Raw genomic sequence first — 23,778 nt, 5'->3', positions numbered from 1 at the left:
GAGAGTCTTAAGGGACTTATTTGGGCAACCTGATAGTAAGGAATTACAGTAGTCCAGTCTGGAAGTAACAAATGCATGGGCTAGTTTTTCTGTATCCTTTTGAGACAGGATGTTCCTAATTTTGGCAATGTTACGAAGATGAAAAAGGGTTTTTTATCCTTTAACGCCCATTTAAAAAGTTTGTTTTAAATGGGCATTAAAGGATATATCCTGATCAAAAATAGTTATGGGCTGGGAGGCATTTGTTGTGATTGGTACAGATTTCTACGAAACATCAATATTTTTTATGAACACAGTCAAACCAGATAAACAAAACATTGTAATACCAGTTTGGAGGTTTCCTATATAAACAAAACAGGAATGTGACAAGCCACTTTATTATCTGGCTACTGTCAGATTGTGGCACTGAACTGGTATGACTTCTTTACGTTTTAATTATGTTGGTATCAGGTCATAGGATGTTGTAGTTTCAGTAGCTGTCCAACATGCTTAATCTGAATTAAACCAATGGATTGTTGTCATTGTCCAACATTTGAAACATGATATAATGCCAAGTCATTCAAAAATATGAAAACAACATAAATACCCAGAAAGCCTATAATGAAAAATATGTTAAATTACACATTTATATGTATATGTATATGCTACATGTCCAAATTGGACATGGACATTTCTCTCATATTACAAATATGAGAGAAAATGGTTAGAATATGTAAAAATATGTGGACGTGTGGGACAATGCAAACGTATTGCATTTGGTTTCTATGCACATAGAATTTATGCAGCTATTGTAGGCCTATTTTAGCTCTAAATCGTATTGAATTCTCAAATTAAAAAAAATTAAATATATGTAGGCTACAGTCTACTTTTCTACCTTTAGGCCATTAGCTGTGATTAATATATAAGCTGGTTATTGCTGCTTGACTGACTGCATGACTGTGTCTTCATGTATCTGTTTACATAAAGGATCATCGCACCTTTCACCCTCTGAGCAATTACAGTATGCAGGCAACCAGGGAGCCTGGTTTGTTTTAGTTGCCAAGCATAAAGTAGGTCTATTAGCTATCAGCAAACGTGGAAAACCACTGCCTAAAACGCACATGCAGGCAAACTACATGAGGCTGGGCTAAAGTAGAATGATGCATGATGCAAAATGCATTTAGCTATTGCGTAAACATTGGGTTTGTGACATTTGGCGCATATATCCTGGTGCGTCACGACTCTGTCGCTTGGATTCTCTCTTGCAGAAAGTGGTCCCCACGGCAGCAGATGTATGCAATACGATAAAGCAGCTAATACACCTGTCTGTCAACAAAACTGTTGGCGCTTTCACGCTCAGTTGTAAAAGCTGCTGCAATGGGGATGAGCGCTTGCGCACGCAACAGGATTCCATCCGGTTATGTAAAAAAGATAACGGGTTTAGCAGCCGGCAGGCTACAGTATTTTGGGCGTAGTGGTTGCTTTAGTTTGCACGATGATGATAATGCTACTTTGAATGAATTGTGTCTTTCGTTGTCTTTAGATAAAATAAACATCCTTTTACTTTGCATATAGGCCGTATTTGCGCTCCGCCCGACTCGGTGCATGACGCTACAAGTTAATTCTAGGGTTTAGTTTTTTACTGGATTTCATGTGAAGGAGGGCTTGAAGCAGATCCCGCCCTCACAGGTCTTAGTCTTTGCTTGCCCTGCTCTGTGAGAGAAGCTTCACACGTCAATGAAACACAGAATATCCAGTTTTAGTGCCCTGCTGCGGAACTGATGGGCAGCGCAGCTGAGAGAAGCTGTGATCATGATTTAACCGATCGAAGCCCGCAGTTTATCGGTGATTCCTCGATGGTTTCTATATTAAAACGGTGGTAAGTTTCCAGTGGCGCTTTGCCACTCAGTCGTAGAGGCATTGAAGCTGAAGGCCAAGTCGAGTTAGTGAAGTCAAACGGATCTTGCGATGCCAACCGCGGATGCCGAGCCGGGGATGAGTGGAGGCACGGCGATTTCAGCCCCGGCCTTACCGAGCCAGCCCCCAGGTGAACGCGCATTGAATGTGCTGTGGTCGTTTGCGAAATGTCTCGCTGCTCTTCTACCAGTGTATCTGGCAGGATATTATGGCTTCAGCATCAGTGTAGTCCTGTTCGGTCTGATGATCTACATGGGATGGAAACACAGTCGACTGGAGAAAGTGATGAGGCTAAAGTCTGCCATGTACCTCCTGGAGAACGAGAGGCTTTTCACCACCGAGAAGGCTTTCAGAGCTAAAGGGGATTTACCTCCCTGGGTAAGCACTGGCTCACCGCCCTGCCATGTTCATTCTCTGCTTGTTTGCATCACCTGTCACATCTGCCACATCTGTCAGGCTGCATCTCAGCTACTTTGCATCACTGTGATAGGTTCATATTACTCATTAGTAGGGCTTGATCTTTATTAAGAAGCTCCAGACCTCTTAAAGTGAACATATTTACGCTTAAAAAGACATAGACAATTTCTTCATCACATACAGTGTATGACTGTCGTTTTTGTTTACAGTATTTTCCTCCCATCCCTGTTCAGGGAACAGACCCATATTTAGACATTCCTAATGTGCAATGCCTGGAGAATTAGTCTGTACTGCTGCCACACTGAGGAATGTGAGTTAAAATGTCAGATGAGGTAGCCCATTGGTTGGAAAAGTGGAAAGAATGACACGAGCATTGAGGACACCTTCCACTAACAGTGAAATGCATGTCTATACTGAAAAAAGTAGGCTATAGACATGCTCTGTGTGTGTTTTCCTCTTCCGGTTACATTACAGTAGAGCTGCCTTTGACCTTATCTGGCTCCAAAAACTTGATGACTCATAAACTACAGTTATACTTCAAGGCAAAGCAGAGGCAGTGACCAGGACCACCATATCTGGATAGAGCTGGAGAGAATAATCTGTGTGTGTGTGTGTGTGTGTGTGTGTGTGTGTGTGTGTGTGTGTGTGTGTGTGTGTGTGCGTGCGTGCGTGCGTGCGTGCGTGCGTGCATGCGTGTGTGTGTGTGTGTGTTTTAGGGCAGATAGGCCTAATCTTAAAATCTCATGTCTGTGGTTTGGAGGAAAGGCTGATGTGCATGTGGTTGATGGTTTCCTGAAATTGTGTCTTTAGTCTAAATTGTTAAAAACAAGAGAAAAGCTGCTTTGTAATTAAACTCTTCTAGTGTAAAATAATATCATCTCAAGTATTTAAACTACTTTGCTCAGAGGTGGAGGTCGTTTGACACTGCCCTGTTGTATTTTAGTTCATGGTTGACTAATATCACTTGTCCACAGGTCAACTTTCCAGATGTGGAGAAAGCGGAGTGGCTGAATAAGGTATGTTTTTCCTATCAGACATTTCCTTATATGCAGCTTTGTATTTATACATTAGGAATCATATTTAAGAATCATCTGTTTCAAACAAGCTTGTATGATGAGATGGACTGCTCTGCTTCATTCAGCTGAACTCAATCAGTGTTTTCAAAATAATGTCAAGATTAGTGTTTCTTCTCTTCTCTTGAGAAACTCCCACAGTAGCTGTTATACCTCACATTGTATATGAAGATGAATAACAATTGTGTGGACTTTAAGTGACCCTGCTCCCATTGCAACCTCTCCATCAGAGCAGATTATCTGCTTGTGTAATTAAGAGGCAGGGAGAGTGGCTCAGATCATATCACCAAACTCTTTGTCTCTGTCAGTACAGTAACCTTGCACAGGGCAAGTGTGGATGTGAATACTAACAATACAAAGCACCCTTCTGGAGGGGAAAAAATGTAATGAACTCAGTGACTGAAGCCTAGATTGTGGGAGGGCAATTTGCTGGACTCATCTTTGACCAACCCACGTCTCTCCTCCAGGCATCCTGACATGTGATCCAGCTGCTCACACTCACCCTCCTCACTTGCAGCCTTAAATAAACAAACATCAGCCCTGAAATGTTCCCACCTTATATTGCATTTGACAACTTGTAGAAATGAGTAGCTGCAAATAAAAAGGAGCTGGTAATATCTATGAGTAACAAAAGCACTTTAATAGAATGTATCAGCCTAACTCATTGTCTATAACTGTATCATAAATAATATATTGGATACTAGGAGAGTTTGGAGGTCAGAGGAACAGTAGCTGACAGAACTTTGCACCTCGCTCATACACCTCAATGCTGAAGCTAACATCAGTGTGAGGCTGTGTGGAGTGATGACACTGATACACTGATTCAGTTCATCACACAGAATTACATATTACATTGCTCTTTCTGAAAGAAATCTAGGAGGAAATGATGGACCCATGATATAAAGTGATTATTTTTTCTTTTTAATTTGACTTCAGTATGATGTTTTCCAAAATGACTAATAACTGGAGTGCACTTTAATTGACTTATTCATTTCATAACTGTCTTGCTGATTTATTGATAGCTGACCTATTGTTCACTATTTAAATTCCATCCTCTTTGCTTCCTTGAAAAGTTTTTTAACTACAAGGCAAACAGTCTGTGGTCATTGTAAAGTGTGTGCGTCTGCATGTGTTTATGGTTCTTTTTTCTTATTTCCTGTCATGTTTTTTTCTTATTTGCAGGAAGTGCTTTGCAATGACTATGCATTTGCACAAAATATAATTAATTGTTACTCACAGAATTATATTACAATGGCTGCAAACATGATCACATTTGATTACAGAATGATAATGAATGAATGTTCTGTCATGTAGATCCTGCAGCAGGCTTGGCCCTTTATAGGCCAGTATCTGGAGAAGTTGCTAGTGGAAACCATTGCTCCTGCCATCCGTGCCTCCAGCATTCATCTGCAGACTCTCAGCTTTACTAAGGTCAACATAGGAGAAAAGGTATCTGAATGGCCTGTCATAAAAGCAGCAATTTATTCTGTAAATGTTCTAAGACCAAGAAAATACAGTTGAAGCAGAATGTTAATGTGGGTAATATGCATGAAAGTCTGGTAATGCAGGGCTGGTCTCACTAGCCTGTTAATTACAAGCAAAAGATTGATGATTTTATCACAGCAAATTATAATCTTCATGTGCATCTTTGCTAATGTTATGTCTCTATTAGTCTTATTTGCTTTGTGTAATAGCAGATGTTGTGTTCACAGGCTTTGAAGGTGGTTGGTGTAAAGGCTCACACAGAACACGATAAGAGACAAGTTATGTTGGATTTGTACCTGAGGTAATGCATCACAACCCTTGTTTTTGCCTGTGTATAGACAGACAGTCAGTCAAGACAGACAATGAAATATTTTCTGAGATACTATGAAGTGTCCTACACTAGGGTAGAGCTTGCCCTTGTCTTTTATAGCAGATCATTGTTTACTTACAACTCTACACAACTCTATTATAACTCATATCAGCTGATATCCTTAGTAAAACATGTATCTCTAGACGTGTCCCTGCTCTCCTTTTCTTTTCTTTTTTTTAATATTTTTTTGGGGCATTTCCACCTTTAATGAATAGGACAGTTCAGACATGAAAGGGGAGAGAGAGAGGGAAGATATGCAGGAAACCGTCATAGGTCGGACTAGAACCCTAGACCTTCTGCGTCGAGGAACAAACCTCTATATATGTGTGCCTGCTTATACCAACTGAGCTAACCGGTCGCATCCCTGCTCTTCTACTTGCAGCTACGCTGGTGATGTTGAAATCAACGTAGAAATCAAGAAGTACTTTTGCAAGGCCGGAGTGAAAGGAGTCCAGGTATAAGAATCAATATTAAGATATTCTTACATTATTAGTGATAATTAAGTGGCCTGAAATGTTCGTTCAGTATTGCATTTTCTCTGTGTAGCTCCATGGGAAGCTGCGTGTGATCCTCGAGCCTCTGATCGGAGACGTCCCACTGGTTGGAGCAATCACAATGTTCTTCATCCGCAGGCCTGTGAGTGTAGCACATCAGATTTTGCACTGTATTGTTATCTGACATCTACACTTATGTATTCATATGTATTTTACTTTTATCTGTGTCATAGAAACTGGACATCAACTGGACCGGGCTGACCAACCTGTTAGATATACCCGGGCTGAAGTGAGTGATATGATAGAGCTGTGTCTAGATCTTTTGATCTGTTGTGTCTGTTTTGTGTTTGTTTTTAATAGTTTTTCAATGAGGGGTGTCTTTTTGTGGAGTAGGGGTGATGAAGTTTTGACATGCAGAAAAGTTAGGGGGCTGCACTTTTTGGAATTGATGGATTGATGTTTTTTCTGGAATTATTTTGAGTTACAAAACAAACTAATATTATATTAGCATTAGCGCTATTATTTCTGTCCATTCAGATACAAATCTGTGTGGTCACATTCTTAAAGGATAAGTGTGGCGATATCTTATTTTTTTGTTTTTGTCAACAAATCCTGTGAAAAGACTTAAACCAGCAATTAATAGATCCCACTAATAATAGACAAAGTCTGTCAAAAAACCTTTCAATACACATAAATAAGTCAGGCTGATGCACTGGGTAACATGTGACTTTATTACAATGAACAGGGGCACTGTAGTTTATTTTGATTAAATTTCACACACACTGTGGCTGCCTTAAATACTCAATAAAGCATCAAATGTGTATTAATCCGCGTCAGTATAGTCCCTAGAAAAATCTTCTATTTACCCTTGTTTGAGTTACTTTTGCTAAAAACTACACTGCCCGGCTGTTTTTATAGAATTACTTAGCCCTTTTTTTAATGAAAAAAAGAGAGAAACTCTTTTATAAATACGTATGTCTTCAGTAGCTAATGGTGTCGGGGCTGAGTACCACAGACACGGACACAGACAGAATAACACATTGTTGGTTTTGTTCTTTTTATGGCATTTGTTAATAATAAGAAAAAAATATTGAATAATGCCAGCCTTATCCTATAAGATGTTCAGCTTTAAGCCATACCAGTGTTCTTGTAATTATTCAGTATGTATATTATGACTCCATGCATTTATATGGAGTTAGTTTTTAAGGCCCTTTATGTAAGGTCAGAATGTGGACAATGTAGAATCAACTATGGTACAATTAAAGTGGATATGAAGATAAACTGATGGTCTGACCAATGGGCTATTCAGTGTAACTGTATGGTGGCTGATTCTACACTGTGTGTTACGATCTTATATAATATACTTTTGTAAACATACAATTAAAGCATTGTGTCAGAAGTGTAAATTTGTTAGTGACATATCAGTTCCCTCTGGCAATGCTTTTGATGACAGTTTGTCATTATTTGTTAATTGTATTCCTCCATTAAATAACATTAGTCAACATGATTTCACAGAAAACTGTCCTCATCTTTAGCCAATGGGTACATCCTGTTGGTTCAGTTGTTGAGAACGTGGATATCATGTTGTTATTTATGCATGTTCACATTGTCAGCAGTAGTACATAGCCTCTGTCTGTTTGTCTGTGTGTCCCCAACATCGTCCTCGCATTCATTTGCAGTGCCATGTCGGACACTATGATAATGGATGCAATTGCCTCCCACTTGGTGCTCCCCAACCGTCTAACTGTTCCCCTGGTGGCCAACCTGCACGTTGCGCAGCTCCGCTCCCCTCTCCCACGGGTAACTGTATTATCAATGGCCTGGAGAAACATGGACCCCCACAGACTGAATCTGTCTCAGCATATAACCTGCAAGCAAACACATGAAAGTCATACAGCACATTTACATTGTGAATGAAAAACATAGAACCATGTTTTGTGAGGAAGCTAGTTGACTAACATTTTGATTTTGTTTGTGCATGCGTTTTCCTGCATATGTGTGCACATGCTAGGGAGTTGTGCGTATCCACCTGCTGGAGGCTGAGGACCTGATGGCCAAGGATACGGTCATCAAGGGCATAATCGACGGGAAGTCTGACCCGTATGCCGTTCTGCGTGTAGGAACCCAGATCTTCACCTCTCATCACGTGGACAGCAACCTGAACCCACAGTGGAGGGAGATGTATGAGGTGGGAGGATGGTGGGAGGGAAGAGAATATGTCTGAAGCTGAGCTGAAAGATGCATGATATATATGGGTTTGCCTTAATATTCAAGTGCTGCACTCCCCACCAGTTTGTGTGCTAAAAGTTATAGCTTGCTGTTGGTGTCCTTGCTTCATAGGGATTGCATAGGGAAATGGTATGTCAGAGATAACATTTTTGTGTTGTTGTGAAGATTGTATCTGTTTCTGTAGAAGCAGGAAACTACCAAAGATACAGATAAACAGCTCTTGCGAAAACTGCTTGCTCAGGGACACATTTATTAAATTTAAACCACTGAATAGATATTACATTATTAACATCTACCTAGCACAATAGTTATTGCCATTGTGATTCTGTTTGCATGTCCTTGTGTTATTGTGTTATGCGTGGCTGTTTCTACATTTGTTGGGTGTATTACATATTTGTCCTTTATGTGTGTATGCATGTCTATGTGTGTGTGTGTTTGTGTGTGTGTGTGTGTGTGTGTGTGTGTGTGTGTGTATGTGTGTGTGTGTGTGTGTGTGTGTGTGTGTCAGGTGATTGTCCATGAAGTACCTGGTCAGGAGTTGGAAGTGGAAGTTTTTGACAAAGACCCAGACCAGGATGACTTCCTGGGGAGGTAGCTTATTCATTCTCATTCATTTATTCTGTCTGTATGTGCTTCTCATGTCTCAGCTATTGCCACGTTGTGCCATTATCCTGTTCAAATTTGAACGCCTTACTCTCTTTGATTCATGGATTCACTGATTCTCTCTCTATCGCTCTTTATCTGTCTCTTTTTCAGGGTCAAGGTCGATCTTGATATTGTAAGGAAGGCCAGAGTTGTGGATGATGTAAGTAGTAATGCTTGTGTTAGACAAGATTCAATATTTCACCATTACATTTATTGCATTTTTCTTACTCAAGCATAATAATGTAGTTATTATACTGTCTCACTCTGGAAAACATCTGAGTAAGACCGCAGGAATCCTGTTAGCATGTGACATTGCAGACCCCATGTGCCTCCTCGTGATGTGCTCTGATCCTACCATCTTCTATGCTGCCATCCAGGCTCAAATAAATCTGCCAGAGGAGAAAAAATGTGTGTTTAATGAGCCCTTTGTTTTTGTTAAAAGTGGTTTAATCTGAGGGACGTCCCATCCGGCAGTGTTCACCTCCGGCTGGAGTGGCTCTCTCTGCTGTCCTCTGCTGACAGACTGAGTGAGGTGAGTCTACAGCACAGCTTACCGAACTCAAATGAATATTTTCTTTGCCCAATCAGTGGCAGGGCTTTGGGCAGTGATATGGACAAAATTTGATACAAAAGATCAGAACATTCTTTTTAGGCCACATTATGTTTGACAATTGACAGTATAGAGATACAGGAAACATAGGGTGAAAGGGTGACATGCGACAAGGGTTACTGACCAGAATTAAACCAGGAACATTGAAGTTACATGGTACATGTCTTAAACCACTCAACCACCAGGACATCCTGTGCCTTGATATCTAATTAAAGAGATATTTTGTTGATTTAAGAGTTCCCAGCTGAGCAGAGGGACGAGGTCTGCCAGATGACGCAAAAAGGTCTCGGCAGACCTTGGATGCTCCGAGCTCCATATACTGGCGCCACAAAAGGAAGCCACACACCCTTTTATCTCTCATACCCTTTTAACTCATATTTTTCCCATTGAGTCAAATGTTATTTTTGAGTCCAATAATTTGAAGTTATTATAATTTAACTTGAATTATAGAAAAACTTGAATTAGAGAAAATCTTCAATATTTATTTTTCTTGAGTGTACTTGCCTATTCTTTATCAAATCATCGATATAGAATCACATAAACAATTACATCTTAGAAACTTATCTAAAGTGGCCCAACTTTGGGCAGATGAAGATGGCTGGATGTACTTCAGGTTTTATGTTATCCTGTCACCTGATGTACATGATGTTTTATGTGAGCTTGTGTGGTTGGGTTGAAATATTTTAATCATATGTTTCATGTATTTTATTATGCTTTATGTATTTTTCCCTAAGGGACAATATAGTTAAAGACACTCTAAGAGCAATCTAAAAATATCAAGCAAAATAAAAATGACCAATCTGTCAAATGTTTTTTTTTTGCTCTTTGCTGTTCTGTTTGTTGTTCTTCTACCAGGTGACCCAGAAGAACCAGAACTTGACCAATAAGATGACTGATCCTCCATCTTCTGCCGTCATAGCTATCTATCTTGATCAAGCTTACCAACTGCCTGTAAGATAATTATTATTTAAGAGTCTCTCGTGTGGTGTGCATTCAAGTTTTATCTGTTACCCACATCAATGTATTTAAAATGTTGTAGATGAGAAAAGGCAATAAGGACCCAAGCCCAATGGTACAGATTTCCATTCAGGATGCAACTAAAGAGAGCAAGGTAAATATATAACTTTGTTTTTATTAAAACTTTTTAAACCAATCTCTGAGCATAATGAATGTTTTCCCTCTCTTCTGCAGACTTGCTATGGGACCAACAGCCCTGTGTGGGAGGATGCCTTTACCTTCTTTATTCAGGATCCTCGCAAGCAGGACATTGACATTCAAGTAAGTCATTATGAGTAAAATTGAACACCCCAATCAAACTAGCTGCAAATAGTTTTACAAATGACTCCCTAGGTGTCGACACTAAGTACCTTATTAATTTCTCTTTAGTTTTTATACATTTTTCCTCATATTTTCTGTAAACTACGCTCTTTCTATGCCTCCTCCGTGACCGGAGGCATTATGTTTTGGGGTTGTCCGTCCGTCTGTCCCTTTCTTGTGAACGCAATATCTCAGCAATCCCTGGAGGGATGTTCTTCAAATTTGGCAAAAACATCCACTTAGACTCAATGATGAACTGATTAGATTTTGGTGGTCAAAGATTAAGGTCACTGTGACCTCAAAAAAATCATACCCTAATTATGATCAAATTTCACACAAATGTTAATAGGATAAAATTATGAAGTGATAACATTTCATAATTATCCAAAAGGTTAAAGGTCAACTTCACTGTGACATCATGATGTTCTGCAAAAACAACTTTTCTGGCCATTATTCAACACCATAACTCAGGAACAGAAGGGAGATTGTGACCATATTTCACATTTGTTGGGATACTAAATTGGTGACACTATTCTTGGGAGCCCACCTTGAAACTGTGGTGATTGTATAGATCTTCTGTGCTGCCAGGTTGAAGATGTGTGTGAAGCATCCATGTTTTGGAATTTGTAGCTTCTTTGCATTGTCTACTGTCATGGCTACAACTGTGATTATGATCAATGATTATCTTACAGGCAATTTTGTCTTATTTTGATTATTTTATTTCATTATTTAATTTGATCTTTCTACCATTCTTATTTATCTTTATCCTTATCTTACCTTTCTTTAATACCTTACGCCACCTCTCACCTTATGCTTCAATCGCCTTTTACATTAAATCTGCATATGTGTGTGTGTGTGTGTATGTGTGTGTGTGTGTGTGTGTGTGTGTGTGTGTGTGTGTGTGTGTGTGTGTGTGTGTGGGGGGGGGGGGTGACATTGTCTCTGTTTCTTTAATGTGAAGCACTTTGTGTTGCATGACCTTTGTATGAAAATTGCTATACAAATTAAGTTTGATTGATTGAGTGATTGATTTAATGATTGATTGATTGGTTCATTGATTGATTGGTTGATTGATTGATTGATTGATTGAGTGGTTGATTGATTGATTGATTGATTGATTGATTGATTGATTGAACTGTGTGTTCTATCCTGTTCCTCTGGTAGTCCACCACAAGCTCATTGCTTCTGCTGAAATTGGGCTTCAGGTGATGGTTGTTGCACCATGTGAAGAAGCTCTCTATTAATCCTCCATATCTGATAACTTCCATTTTGCCAAAATGACAAATGTCTGGACAAATGAATGTAAACTGCACCTTGACTGGTTGGCGGAGGTGTACAACCGCAAGGCGGTAATTCTATTTGTTTTTTTTTACCTATTTATGGCCCTTTTCCCTTCATGATATTTGCCTTTACCCTAACTCCACATCTTCTGTCCCTGTGTTTTTCAATCAGGTGAAAGACGATGACCGTGCTCTGTCCCTGGGCAGTTTGACCATCCCTCTGACCCGTATTTTGGCGAGCCCTGAACTCACCATGGACCAGTGGTTCCAGTTGGAGAATTCTGGTTCTGCCAGCCGCATCTATGTCAAAATTGTGCTAAGGGTTGGTATTTCACAGACTCTTTTTTTCTACACACTCACGTGTGTCGGGTAGTGTAGTAAAAATGTAAGCCCTGTTTTGGTTAGAATCAGCCCAGCTGAAGTGTCTGTGGAAGACTTTGAAATCCTATCATATTTTTTTGCCTCAGGAAGCTATCATAAGACACCCACTTCATTAGCACACTCACAACCACCCTTTAAAACTGAGATCTCAAATGTAAACGTATCACCATGGCTTTGTGTGTGTCTTTTATCCATGGAAATCAGATCCTGTTGAACATAACACCCTGCGATTAAAGAATATGAGAGACTGGAGAGGTTATAAAGTACTCTGGCAACTCCTAACTCCTCCTTTTCACATACTAAACTTAACCCTAACACAAAAAAATTAGAACCTAAAGGAGACCGTCTTCTTTTTGCCTCATCTTTCTATCCTCATGAATACAGAAATAGAGAAACCTGCATTTAATTTACAGCTTGACAGTTGCTCACTGTAACCTGTTATTTGTTTCCTACTAGGTTTTGTGGCTAAATGATGATGCCACTCCTACGACTCCATCTCCCCGGCCTTCAGCCCCTGGGCCCGGGATGGGTCAGGGGGGAATCACATCAGAACTGAACCCCATAGGGCCTGGCGGGTTAGGTAAACCTCAACCATCACGACCACAGCACACCACGCCCGACCCAGAGTTTGCAACTGAGGTAAAACACTTAGAGTCAAACAGCAGCAGGCACCACTCACACACTCACACTATAGTGGCATCACCTGTCCTTGTTATGCTCACAGGGAGTGCTGCGTATCCACCTGGTGGAGGCCCAGAACCTGATAGCTAAGGACAACTTCATGGGGGGCATGGTGAAGGGAAAAAGTGACCCCTATGTCAAGATTCGCGTGGCTGGTATCACCTTCCGTAGCCACACCATCAAAGAGAACCTCAATCCCATGTGGAATGAACTCTATGAGGTATTACCTGTGTTTAATGCTCTTCTACTTATCTGGTGAAATTATTAGGTTTTAGCTTAGATTTAAAAAAATGTCTTCTATGATTTAGGTTATTTTGACCCAGCTTCCTGGTCAAGAGATCCAGTTTGAGTTGTTTGACAAGGACATCGATCAGGATGACTTCCTCGGAAGGTGCGCCCTGACATTACAAATTAAATTTTCCCAGAATTTCTGGCTACACGACTGAAGAAAATATGTCTATGAAAACATGTTGATTGAGTCCTGTCTTTGTAGGTTCAAGCTTAACCTACGAGATATCATCAGCGCACAATTCAACGATACGGTGTGTGACACATAATAAACAGATCATTTAACAAACTATATTTGTACTTATATCGTAACCTGGACATTTCTTTGCCACTCTTGTTACAGTGGTACACTCTTAATGATGTGAAGTCAGGCCGAGTTCACCTGGTGCTGGAGTGGCTGCCCAGAGTCTCCGACCTTCCCAGACTGGAGCAGGTGAGATATTTACTCTATTTATTTTATTTCATATTCTCTTTTTATTTGTATATACAGTACCAAGGTAACATACAAATAATGTAGTAGTTGTAATACAACTTAGAAGCATACCTTTTTCTAAACAAGAGCAAATAAGGATAATAAGACATTGTGTAATAACAAATAATGCAAAAGTAAATATGCACAATGAAATTTTTAAAATAAAATAAAGATACAAGTATGAAAAATTAAAGGGCATAGAAAAAAAAAGCAAAACGTAGTAAGTAGAACTAGAACCTTGGACGTGTACTTTGATGATATTACATTCTCTTAAAAAAAGATCAAATGTTCCCATATTTCTTACAAACTTATCCTGTTGCAGTCTTAGGCAGAACGTTTTTATTTCCATCAATAAAGATAGAATAAATAATGTCAATCCAATAGTTGAAGGTATTGCTTTAGCCACTTTCTATCATTTTTGCTTGCAGCACTTACATTCCAAAAAGGTATTTGACACCAGAGTTAACATTTTCTGAAGACAGGGCCCTCAAATAGAGAGTCTCCAATTTCAAACAGGATTTCTACCAGGAGTACTTTTTGCAAAACTATCTGAAACTCCTTCCTGAAAGAACTTTAAGTTGGGCAAGGCTGGATTATATGATAAAGATGAAGGAAATATATTTAGAATTTTTTAAGTTAATCTTAATGTAGTACTCACATGCCATATGCACAGTGAAAGAGTTATTGGTCGCTGTTTGTTCCTCCTGTCCAAGTGATCCCGTCCTAGTGTAACTCCAATGTAAGAGATGGGGGACAAAATCCTCATGGTTCTGTCCAAAAACCACGTCAAGTAAATATCTTCTAGTCACAATTTGTGTTGGTGTGAAATTCCCACTTTCCTTGCTGAGCAGCAGCAGAGAGATACTTTGTAGTTTTGTTTCTGGCTGAGACACAACAGTGGAAAAAAGATACCCACTTGATCTGTCTAATTCAGTCTGCTGAATATTAATGTCACCTGAACTTTAGAATGCATTTTTGCACAGAACGAGGACTGTGGAATTTGCCACCCACTTTTTACAGTGGAGTTGTGCTAGGAAGGACCTGCTTCACAGTCAGTATGAAGAGGAGGAATGAAGAAGCAACCTTGAAAAAATCCAAACTTATCCTTTAAATAATGCCTCTTACTGTGAGAGCCTGATGCCCTTTTTTCTAACATTGTTGTTTGGTTGCTATGGCAGATACAAACCGTTTTTAATCAACAGGAAAGAGAACAACTTTTACAGAGAAGGACTTGAGTTTTGAGCGTCAAAGCAGTGTGTTGAGTAATGAACTTATCTTTGCAGATGCTTTGTGTAGATTAGTTATGTTTATATATTTGTTAGTAGTGTTTCAAAGGAAGTTTTAACCTCAACATTGTTATTGCACAATACTTTTCACTAAAACTCTCACTCTCTTTTCTCTCTCTCTGTGATCTACAGATCTTGCAGTACCAGTCCCAGCAGGTGTACCACAATAAGGTTGTTCCATCATCGGCTGTGCTGTTTGCGTATGTGGAGCGTGCCCATGGCCTGCCGGTGAGATCATATTTTTTTATTTTTTTTTATTTAACCTTTATTTATCCAGATAAGTCATAGTAGTAGTTTAGTAGTAGTAGTAGTTAAGTAGTAGTCGATTGAGAACAAATTCTGATTTGCAACGACGACCTGTCACAGTTACACATTCATACCTGGAAGCTGCCCGGTACAACCACAGTCTGATCTGTTGGCCCCTGAGCAGCTCCACAGGAGCACTCGGCGTTAAGGGCCTTGCTCAAGGGCACCTCAGTGGTGGTAATATCCGAGTCCTTGTTATTTATTGTTTATTGTGGTGTGTTTTTCCTCACCCTAAAGGGTGCAGAAGTACACTAGTTACTTTTAGGTGTTAGGCAATACAGCTGCATTCCCATTTAGACATTAAATAACTGGTGATGTTTTAAATTCTGTAGATGCGGTTTATTAAATTTGTTTATTTACAGTATTCTTTGCATGTAACTACAGTTGAAGAAGAGCGGGAAGGAGCCGAAGGTCGGGGCTGAGATTACCCTCAAAGGAGTTTCACACAGAACCAAGGTAGGATCATGTGACTTCTTACATGAGCTTATGAATGCAAAAAAAGAAAAGTGCTGTTTGAAAAGTTATTAAATCCTGCTGTTGGTTTTTTCCTAAGATTTGTGAGCGTTCTACATCCCCTCGATGGGACGAAGCCTTTCATTTTCTGGTTCGTGACCCCGGAGATGAAACATTCACAGTGAAGGTGAGTCTAAAAAGTAGCTGTATGTCCACTTTTTGTCTAAACTATGTAGCTGTAGAAGCAAATAAAATGAATTCATACAATTTATTATTTATTACCGATATTATAAAAAGCAGTCTGAAATTTTTTTGTATATCCATATGTTTGTATCTAGCTGTCCCATAGCTGGGGCCAGGCCCTTGGGTCCATCACACTTCCTCTCAAAGAGGTGCTGTTTGAGCCAGGCTTGGTGCTGGACCGCTGGTTCAATCTGGATGGAGCACTGCCAGAAAGCCAGATACTTATGAGGGCCACGCTCAAGGTACTGACAATATATGTTCTCTATACTATGTATGTGTATTAGGGCTGGGCAATATATCAATATTATATCGATATCTTGATATGAGACTAGATATCGTCTTAGATTTTGGATATCGTAATATCTTGATATGACAGAAGTGTTGTCTTTTCCTGGTTTTAAAGGCTGCATTACAGTAAAGTGATGTCCTTTTCTGAATTTACCAGACTGTTCTAACTGTTCTATTATTTGCCTTTCCCCACTTAGACATGATGTCCACATTACTGATGATTATTTATCTAAAATCTAAGCGTGAAGATATTTTGTGAAAGCACCAATTGTCAACCCTAGAATATCGCCGCAATATCGATATCGAGGTATTTGGTCAAGAATATCGTGATATCTGATTTTCTCCATATCGCCCAGCCCTAATGTGTATATTACTATACATGTGCGTAATGCCCTGATTGTTATTAATTATGTAGTATCACTCATGTTTCCCTAGAACAAATATTGCAATGCACTGTGATGTTGGACCACCAGAGGGACCAGCTAGATTGGCTCTGTCCAAAAGTAATACAACATGCCATACAAAATCTGTATTATAGTATAAAATTGACAAGTATTTCTTAAATCTCTGCTCCCAAAATGTCAAGCTATTCTTTTAAAAAAGACAAAATGACACAACAACCACCATACATAAATACAGATAATGGCAAGGTGTCCATCAACACAGGGATGTTGAAAGTCATTCTGGGAAATGTAGGAGATTACAAATTGATGCCATATATCTCTGTATCAGTATCTGATTTAGGATTTCCCCTTCAACAGCAGTGGCAACACAGCCCATTTAAAGTCTTGCTGCATAGCTCGTCTGTAAAATGTTGTCCTTATTCAGAAATTAGGTAAACTATTATTATTATGCAGCAGCAATGTGATACTGAGCTATGTTCCGTATGTCTTGCAGGTCTTGGACACTCAGCTGGCAGTGTGTCGTAGGGCTCCGGGGGATGCAGCTAATGACGGCAGTGGAGAAGAAGTCCTTCCCAGATGGGTTCCTTCCCATCTTGACCTCAGACATAGAAGTGGATTGGCCATGTGAGTCACACATGCTGGCATCGATGCCCTGATGTGTAGTCATAACCTCTACTGTAAAGATAGCAGTTATCAGCGTTTCCTTAGTGGTTTTTAAAGTTGATTTCTTCCTATTTTGCTCTAAATAGTCAAAGACATCATAATCCCCTCATCTCATTTCCCCCACTGTTTCTTTAGGGCTGATAACGCAAATTCAGCAGGCCAGGTGAAGCTTACCGTCGGCTACTCCATGGAGGAGAGCAGACTTTACATCACCGTTCACTCCTGCAGGTCTCATAAATTGATTGATTAATATGACACATTCTTCTACACTCTTTATCATCACATTTTTGACCCGCAGCACTCAATACCAACACATGTTGTGAATGTGATCGCTGTATACCCACAGAGCCCTGCAAGCCTGCTCCAAGGACGGTGCAGACCCTTATGTTTCCTTCATCCTGCTGCCTGACAAGAAGGCCACCACCAAGAGGAGGACTGCCACCAAGAAGAGAGACCTCAACCCAGAATTCAGCGAGAGGTAAGACAAACAAACAAGACTCATGATGGTAAAGGAAGTGTGAGGATATTAATTGACTTCTCCCTCTTTCCGTAGATTTGACTTTGACTTCTCTCTCGAGGAGTCCATGCAGAGAAGACTGGACTTGTCTGTGAAGAACAGCGTCTCCTTCATGAGCAGAGAGAGGGAGCTTATCGGCAAGGTAGATATCATTGTCTGAAATGCAGTTACTCAGTCTTGATGTAGTGAATATGGCCAGACATGAAACATAATCTTTTGCTTCTCTTTGTTGCCCTCAGTTGCAACTGGACCTGGACCAAATTGACCTGAAGACTGGTGTCACACAATGGTAATCATTTTCAGCTACCGAACAACTCTGTACAATAGAGTTGTATCTACCAATGTACTACCACAAATGGATGTTGATATATTACTTTTCAAGATTATTTAAACTACTTCTTTCTGTATCCTTTCTGTTTTCCAGGTATGATTTGGTAGCAGAGACCAACTAGAAGAATCAACGGTTGGCCTCAAGTACTATATAACGTTAAGTGTTGCTTCTGTGATCTGTTTGTATATTCAGCTTAAATGAAAATTCCCACCATCACTGAAGGAAAGAAATGACATATCTGCTCCACAACAACACAGTTCATCAGTATTTATGAAACTTTACATGTAGCTTATCATCCGTAAAGTGTTTACTGTTGTTAATCCATGCTGTCTTGGACAGATTCTTCAGTAGAATATTTTGGCTGAATAGATATTTGATATTAATGCAACTATGTTGCACAACCTACCGAGTTTATATGTCTTCAAAAGCATGCCAAAGTCCTCTTTGAATTTTATTCAGAAAAAGGGCTTATGCTGTGGTCAATATCTTAAGGTGTTATATGTTTTATGGATTTGTAGCATTCCAACACAACAGAGAGAAGTATCTTTGAATCTTTTTTCTTTTCTTTTTTTTTTTTACAATTTTCAAATAATTCCCGAAATTACTTTGTTTATATACGTTTATATTATTGCCTTATGTATTACAAAACTGTGCACAGTTTGTCAGTGTTTATGAATTATGTTCCAAATGAAGTTTTATATGCTTTAACGAGAGCTTTATTAAAGTTACTTTTATAAATCAAAGTACTAAAAACCTAGACCCTCACATTTACCACTGCAAACAGAGGTATGATACTGTAAGCAGAGTCTACATCACTGTGCTTTTATGAAAAGAAAACTTTCTAGATACTGAAAACACATCGCTGGTGTTCTCACACCCATGCTTCTTTGTGTTCTACGTGTTCGTGGCGCTAAATGCAACAGGCTGAAGCTGTTGGCCATTTATTTTTCAAGCAAAACAGTTATGACCTTATGAGAAGTAAGCTAATATTGAACGCCATCAGCGGGACAGCATCTACGTACCACCACTCTCACCTCACCACGAAGGCTCTGCCACTGATTTGTAGTGATGGAAAGAAAATAGTGGTTTTAAGTGTCAGAACTGAAGAAGAAAACTGCTGAGCTTTGACATTATTTGAACATATCATCATGTTTCTGCTGAAGTTGTTGATTAAAGTTTGCACTCTCATGAATCAAAACAGTTTTGTGACTTCTTTTTTTTCAGTAGCCTACTAAATTCTAAAATATTACATTTTTGGGTGAAATGTCATACTCATATGTGTCCACCAGGTCGCGATAAAGTGCTGATAAAGCCTCACTTTTCCGTCCAGTTGTATGTGGGCTCACTGCCTGCAGATGTGAGGGGTGGCGAAACAGAGATGAGGCGATTGACAGGTCTTCTAACCAACTGGAGCGCCGCCTCCCCCAGCTAGGGGCGGGGCTAGAGTAGAAAACCTGCCCTCTGAGTGGAGGCAACAGCAAAGACTTTAATCAGGATCGCACAACAATAATGAATGGAAACACGTCGTAGCCAAGTTGAGCAGCAACTCAAAGTAACTGTTGGTCGGCATTTGAAAGTTATCTATCGCGAGGGGAAATCTGTTTAAAGTAATGGATTGGCCAGGCAAATTAGAAACTACTTTATGGAAGAGAAAGCAGCTGTACTTTGATTGTTACTTTTGAAAGTAAGTTATTGAAGGGAAACTACAGTGGGACACACTGTAAACCTTAAACGCGTGAATAAGTGCAAATGGCATTTTGGGACAGTGATACGAGACTACTGCACGGTCAGCGATTTATCTCGGCTTGGGGAAGTGGATTATTTGGATTAATCCGTTAATGAAATTGTTGGAATATTTGGAATATTTTTTTTTTACTTGGAGTATCATCACTGGAAGAAAGCTGAAGGATTCAAGTTGAGCAGAGCATACAGCACATCTGGAGGAAAATGGGTAATATAGAAAGTGTGGATGGCCAGTCGGAGATGAAGCATCACATCATGCCACTGAAGGTTCCCATGCCTGACCCCACCGAGCTGGAGGAGAAATTTGCCATTGTTTTGGTAAGTTGTGAACATCTCAGTATGTCATACGTGGTCCAAATGTCAGAGATCATTTTTAATTGTAACTACGTCTGCCTGCAATCATGTAGCCTAGGTAAACTACAGAATTCAAATTCTAAATAGTGCCAACTTAAACATCCCCGATAATGGATGGTGTTGTTTCTGTAACAAAATAGTTGATTTTTTTGCTCTTTAGTTGTTTTTACAGAAAAAGTGTATGTGTACCTATATTTACATTTCTTTGTCGTCCATTATGATCTGGTGATATTTTAAATGAACCGACCTGTGCTGCTGTCCCGCCCCTTATTCTCTGCCTGCTGTTCCCCCCTCTCCTGCGGTTCTTTTGTCTCCCCTAAAGTCAGACAACTCAGCGTTTGGCTGAAGTGGCAAACTGAGCACAGCATGGTGAGAGTTGGTAGGGGGTAGGGGGGCATTTTAGCCTACTGTAGGCTATATCCTTGACAGAGCACATCTCGGCATTCTCCGTCTGGGTTTGTTTAAATTTTTTCTCGCTGCAGGCTGAAAACAGCATTTTCTGAATTCCCCCAAAACTCCCACACCCGATGAGTCTCTCTCCTCCCCTCCCTCCACGCTCCACATCAGGCTGGAGTTGAGCTGTCTTAAGCGCTTTGTAATAATGAGCACACAGTCAACACCCACTTTTACCGACTATCAACACAGTCAAGTGACTCTGTCATCCTACGTCAAGGGGACATTTCTTCTATTGGGGAATTTACAAGTTTCTTTTTTATTTTTTCAGGAACAGTCATGTGGACTTATAATAACGTCAGTGTCAGGCAGAAGAAGTGGGTGCTGCAGTGCTGTACTCTATTAACCTATTAATCAATTAGTCAATCGACACAAAATGAGCCAGCTACTACTTTGGTCAGTGATGAATCATTTAAGTCACATTTCATGCAGATGCAAAACATTATATATATATATATATATATATATATATATATATATATATATATATATATATATATATATATATATATATATATATTGGGGTTTGGAACTGTCACCTTGGGCTTTAGAAATGTATGAAGTATGATGGACATGTTTCCATTCCATTTGACATTTGGTCTATAACTTATGTATCGAAAAAATATTAATATATATTAATCAATAAGGTTAATTAAAGGTATCATTTTGAAAAGAAAAAAAAATGTTTACAGAATAGTGTTTAGTTCTTTAAAACAGGTGGAAAAGGCTAGCCTGTTTTTTTTTTAAGCCGTCCAAAAACCTGTGGTGCAGAGTAGTTTGGACAGAAATCACATTTTCATCTTAGCAATATCTGAAAAGAAACTATCATTGCCACTTTGAAGAGAACTGACCTAAACTAAAGAACTGGTTGATAGGGTGTACTTATTGAAATAGTTAAATCAGGATTGGCCTTTTCACAGTGACACAGTGGTAGAATATCCTTCAAAACACCTACCTTTTGTTACATTTAGTTGTGTAACATTTTAGTCATGCAGTTTTAATCACAGAAGTATTTGAGTTGCATATATTCAAATGTTCTTTCCACCCCTGCTGTGCTCCAAGCATATCCAAACAGAAAACAGAAGGCTCAATAACATCACTGCAACTTGTTGCTCTGCTACAGTGTGAGTAATCAAGCCCCCACAGAGCCAGAGAGGATAAAATACATATTTACAAAATAAAAAAAATAAAAAATTCCAACATAAAGACTATAGGCTACTACCTGTTTTGTTTTTTTTGTTAAACAGTGGCATGAAGGTTTCTCACAAGTGCTTATTTCACATAACCACACCCGGCCTTGATTTTCAGCTGTTTAAGACCTTAATTACAGCATCAAGCAGCAAAGAGCTAGGAATAATCTTCACAGCATTACTCAGATAGTCACATTTTGAACACTTTGTAGATCATCCAAGTTTCTGAAATAAAGCTTGCCAGAGTTCTCAGCAGCTATCGAGTAAAGCCCTCATATGAAGACACTAGCACAGCAAGAAACCATTCAAGGCCTGCTTGTTGACTGGTGTGCTAAACCTCAGCTCTTGTGACAGCTATACGTTGTACCACACTGCAAAAGCTATTATGACAGCTCAAGTCGTATCTCTTTTATGCATATGCTTAGGACATTTTAGGCAGTGTTTTTCCATGTGATTTGTAGGCGTCACATTTCCCATAAAGGAAAAATCTCAACATACATCTTGCCTAGAGACTGGAGCAGTCTGCAGTTGGTTGACTGCCCTGCAACACAAAGTCAATCCCTGTTATTATGTTCAGCCGTGCAGAGCAGATGATTTCTATGCAAGAGGCAGTAGACTCAACATTTCAGTTGTGTTTTTGACTGGGAACATTTTTCAAGCTCTCTAGCCCTACCCCACCTTAACCCATAGTAGCTCCAGATTTCCTTTACTTTGTGGGAAAAGACAACAGGCTTGTTTATTTTAGTGTTCTTATCAGACAATGGTCATGTCTCTGCACTGCTGGCCCCTTGTTGCAAGATAAAGGTACATCAAAAGCTTTTGTCTTCAGGAAGACAAGGCCATCTGTTGTCTGGCTGTGTCTATACAGTATCATATATGCCAAAAATGTCTTCATTATTTGTTAGCAGTGACATAATTGGCTTTGTCGCAGCCTAAAAAATAACACACTTTCCATGAATGGATATTTTGAAATGGTTAATTTCCCCTCCTCTGGACCACAGTGTTTCCTGCATGATTACATTCTGGTGTGAATGCATGTGTCTGCATCTGCGTGGCGGGACTGCCCTCTCCTCTCAGACACAGCTCACAGACGTCCCACTGGACTGACAGCAGCCCATAATGATGTCATGGGTGCAGCAGCCTTCGCCAGTGTAGTAATATCCCAGGGCTAATGACTTTAACAGAACTGCTCGACTGTAGACATTGGAGGGGAGCAGAGGAGGGGCGAGAACCCCTGGCTGAGTTAGCTTTGACTACTTCATGCGGTCTGCAAATAAAATGCTAGGTCCATTCTAACCGGCAGCATGTGCTAAAGGCATCGTCTCCTTCTATTCTCTTTTGTCCAGCATCCTCAGAAACTGCCTCAGTTCTGTCTTTTGTGGCTGGAAACAGCTGCCTGGCATATTCCTTTCTTCGTTTTACAGGGGAAATTGCATTGTAGCCAATGGTCGTTGTGGTTGGTTCGCTTTACAATAAGAACTGTGTTCCTGCAGGCTGCTACTGGTGCATAACATGCCATTAGTTCAGCTAGTGATACAGATCTACCTAGACCTCACAGATGCACAACATAAAATATATCTATAAAATTATCTTAATCATTGGTAGCATTCTCTTGATAGTTTTGCCTCTCTTTGTCCTTGCTAACTCTCACTTATCATTGGCTTTGTGCGATTCCAAATGTAAGTGAAACCCTTTCATTCACTCACTCACCCACTCACTGTTTCCCATTTTCCCATTCCCTGAATTCACTCTCACTGTGGGTCTGTCTGCAAAATAACCTTCTTCATATGACTCTGTCCTTATGAAAATGATGTGAGATGAGTGAGTGGCATTTTCAAAGGTGCACGCCTGGCCTGGGATCCTCTTTCAAAGTCCCCGAGCACCAATCCACTACTGGATTCCTGCGGTC

General features: G+C 39.8%; 2 protein-coding genes across 7 annotated transcripts in view; both read left to right on the top strand.

The window, feature by feature from the left end:
* Positions 1 to 1,947: 1,947 nt before the first annotated feature.
* esyt1a (extended synaptotagmin-like protein 1a) lies at positions 1,948 to 19,327 on the top strand. Its single transcript, XM_039800997.1, has 31 exons — positions 1,948 to 2,274; positions 3,288 to 3,329; positions 4,701 to 4,835; positions 5,099 to 5,172; positions 5,624 to 5,696; positions 5,788 to 5,877; positions 5,969 to 6,024; positions 7,415 to 7,535; positions 7,747 to 7,923; positions 8,473 to 8,555; positions 8,721 to 8,769; positions 9,052 to 9,141; positions 10,075 to 10,170; positions 10,259 to 10,330; positions 10,411 to 10,497; positions 11,989 to 12,138; positions 12,654 to 12,836; positions 12,922 to 13,098; positions 13,187 to 13,269; positions 13,372 to 13,420; positions 13,510 to 13,599; positions 15,057 to 15,152; positions 15,615 to 15,686; positions 15,784 to 15,870; positions 16,022 to 16,168; positions 17,112 to 17,242; positions 17,417 to 17,509; positions 17,628 to 17,759; positions 17,835 to 17,940; positions 18,038 to 18,087; positions 18,223 to 19,327. Exons 1-31 carry the CDS (start codon positions 1,948 to 1,950, stop codon positions 18,248 to 18,250), a joined length of 3,246 nt encoding a protein of 1,081 aa, XP_039656931.1. The 3' UTR covers positions 18,251 to 19,327.
* A 296-nt stretch (positions 19,328 to 19,623) lies between these two features.
* Positions 19,624 to 23,778, top strand: part of fmnl3 (formin-like 3) — a 31,140-nt gene continuing 26,985 nt past the window's right edge. For all 6 annotated transcript variants that reach the window (XR_005639338.1, XM_039801498.1, XM_039801500.1 and 3 more), the window contains exon 1: positions 19,624 to 20,190. Coding sequence is in view for 5 of the 6 variants with exons in the window: in XM_039801498.1 (XP_039657432.1) it covers positions 20,077 to 20,190 (114 nt within the window). In the remaining variant the exon portion in view is untranslated. The remainder of the gene's footprint in view (positions 20,191 to 23,778) is intronic.

Source organism: Perca fluviatilis, chromosome 5 (assembly GCF_010015445.1).
Source record: "Perca fluviatilis chromosome 5, GENO_Pfluv_1.0, whole genome shotgun sequence".
NCBI classification, from domain to species: domain Eukaryota; kingdom Metazoa; phylum Chordata; class Actinopteri; order Perciformes; family Percidae; genus Perca; species Perca fluviatilis.
The sequence above is the reverse complement of the archived record's forward strand: the minus strand, read 5'-3'. Positions and strand labels throughout refer to the sequence as shown.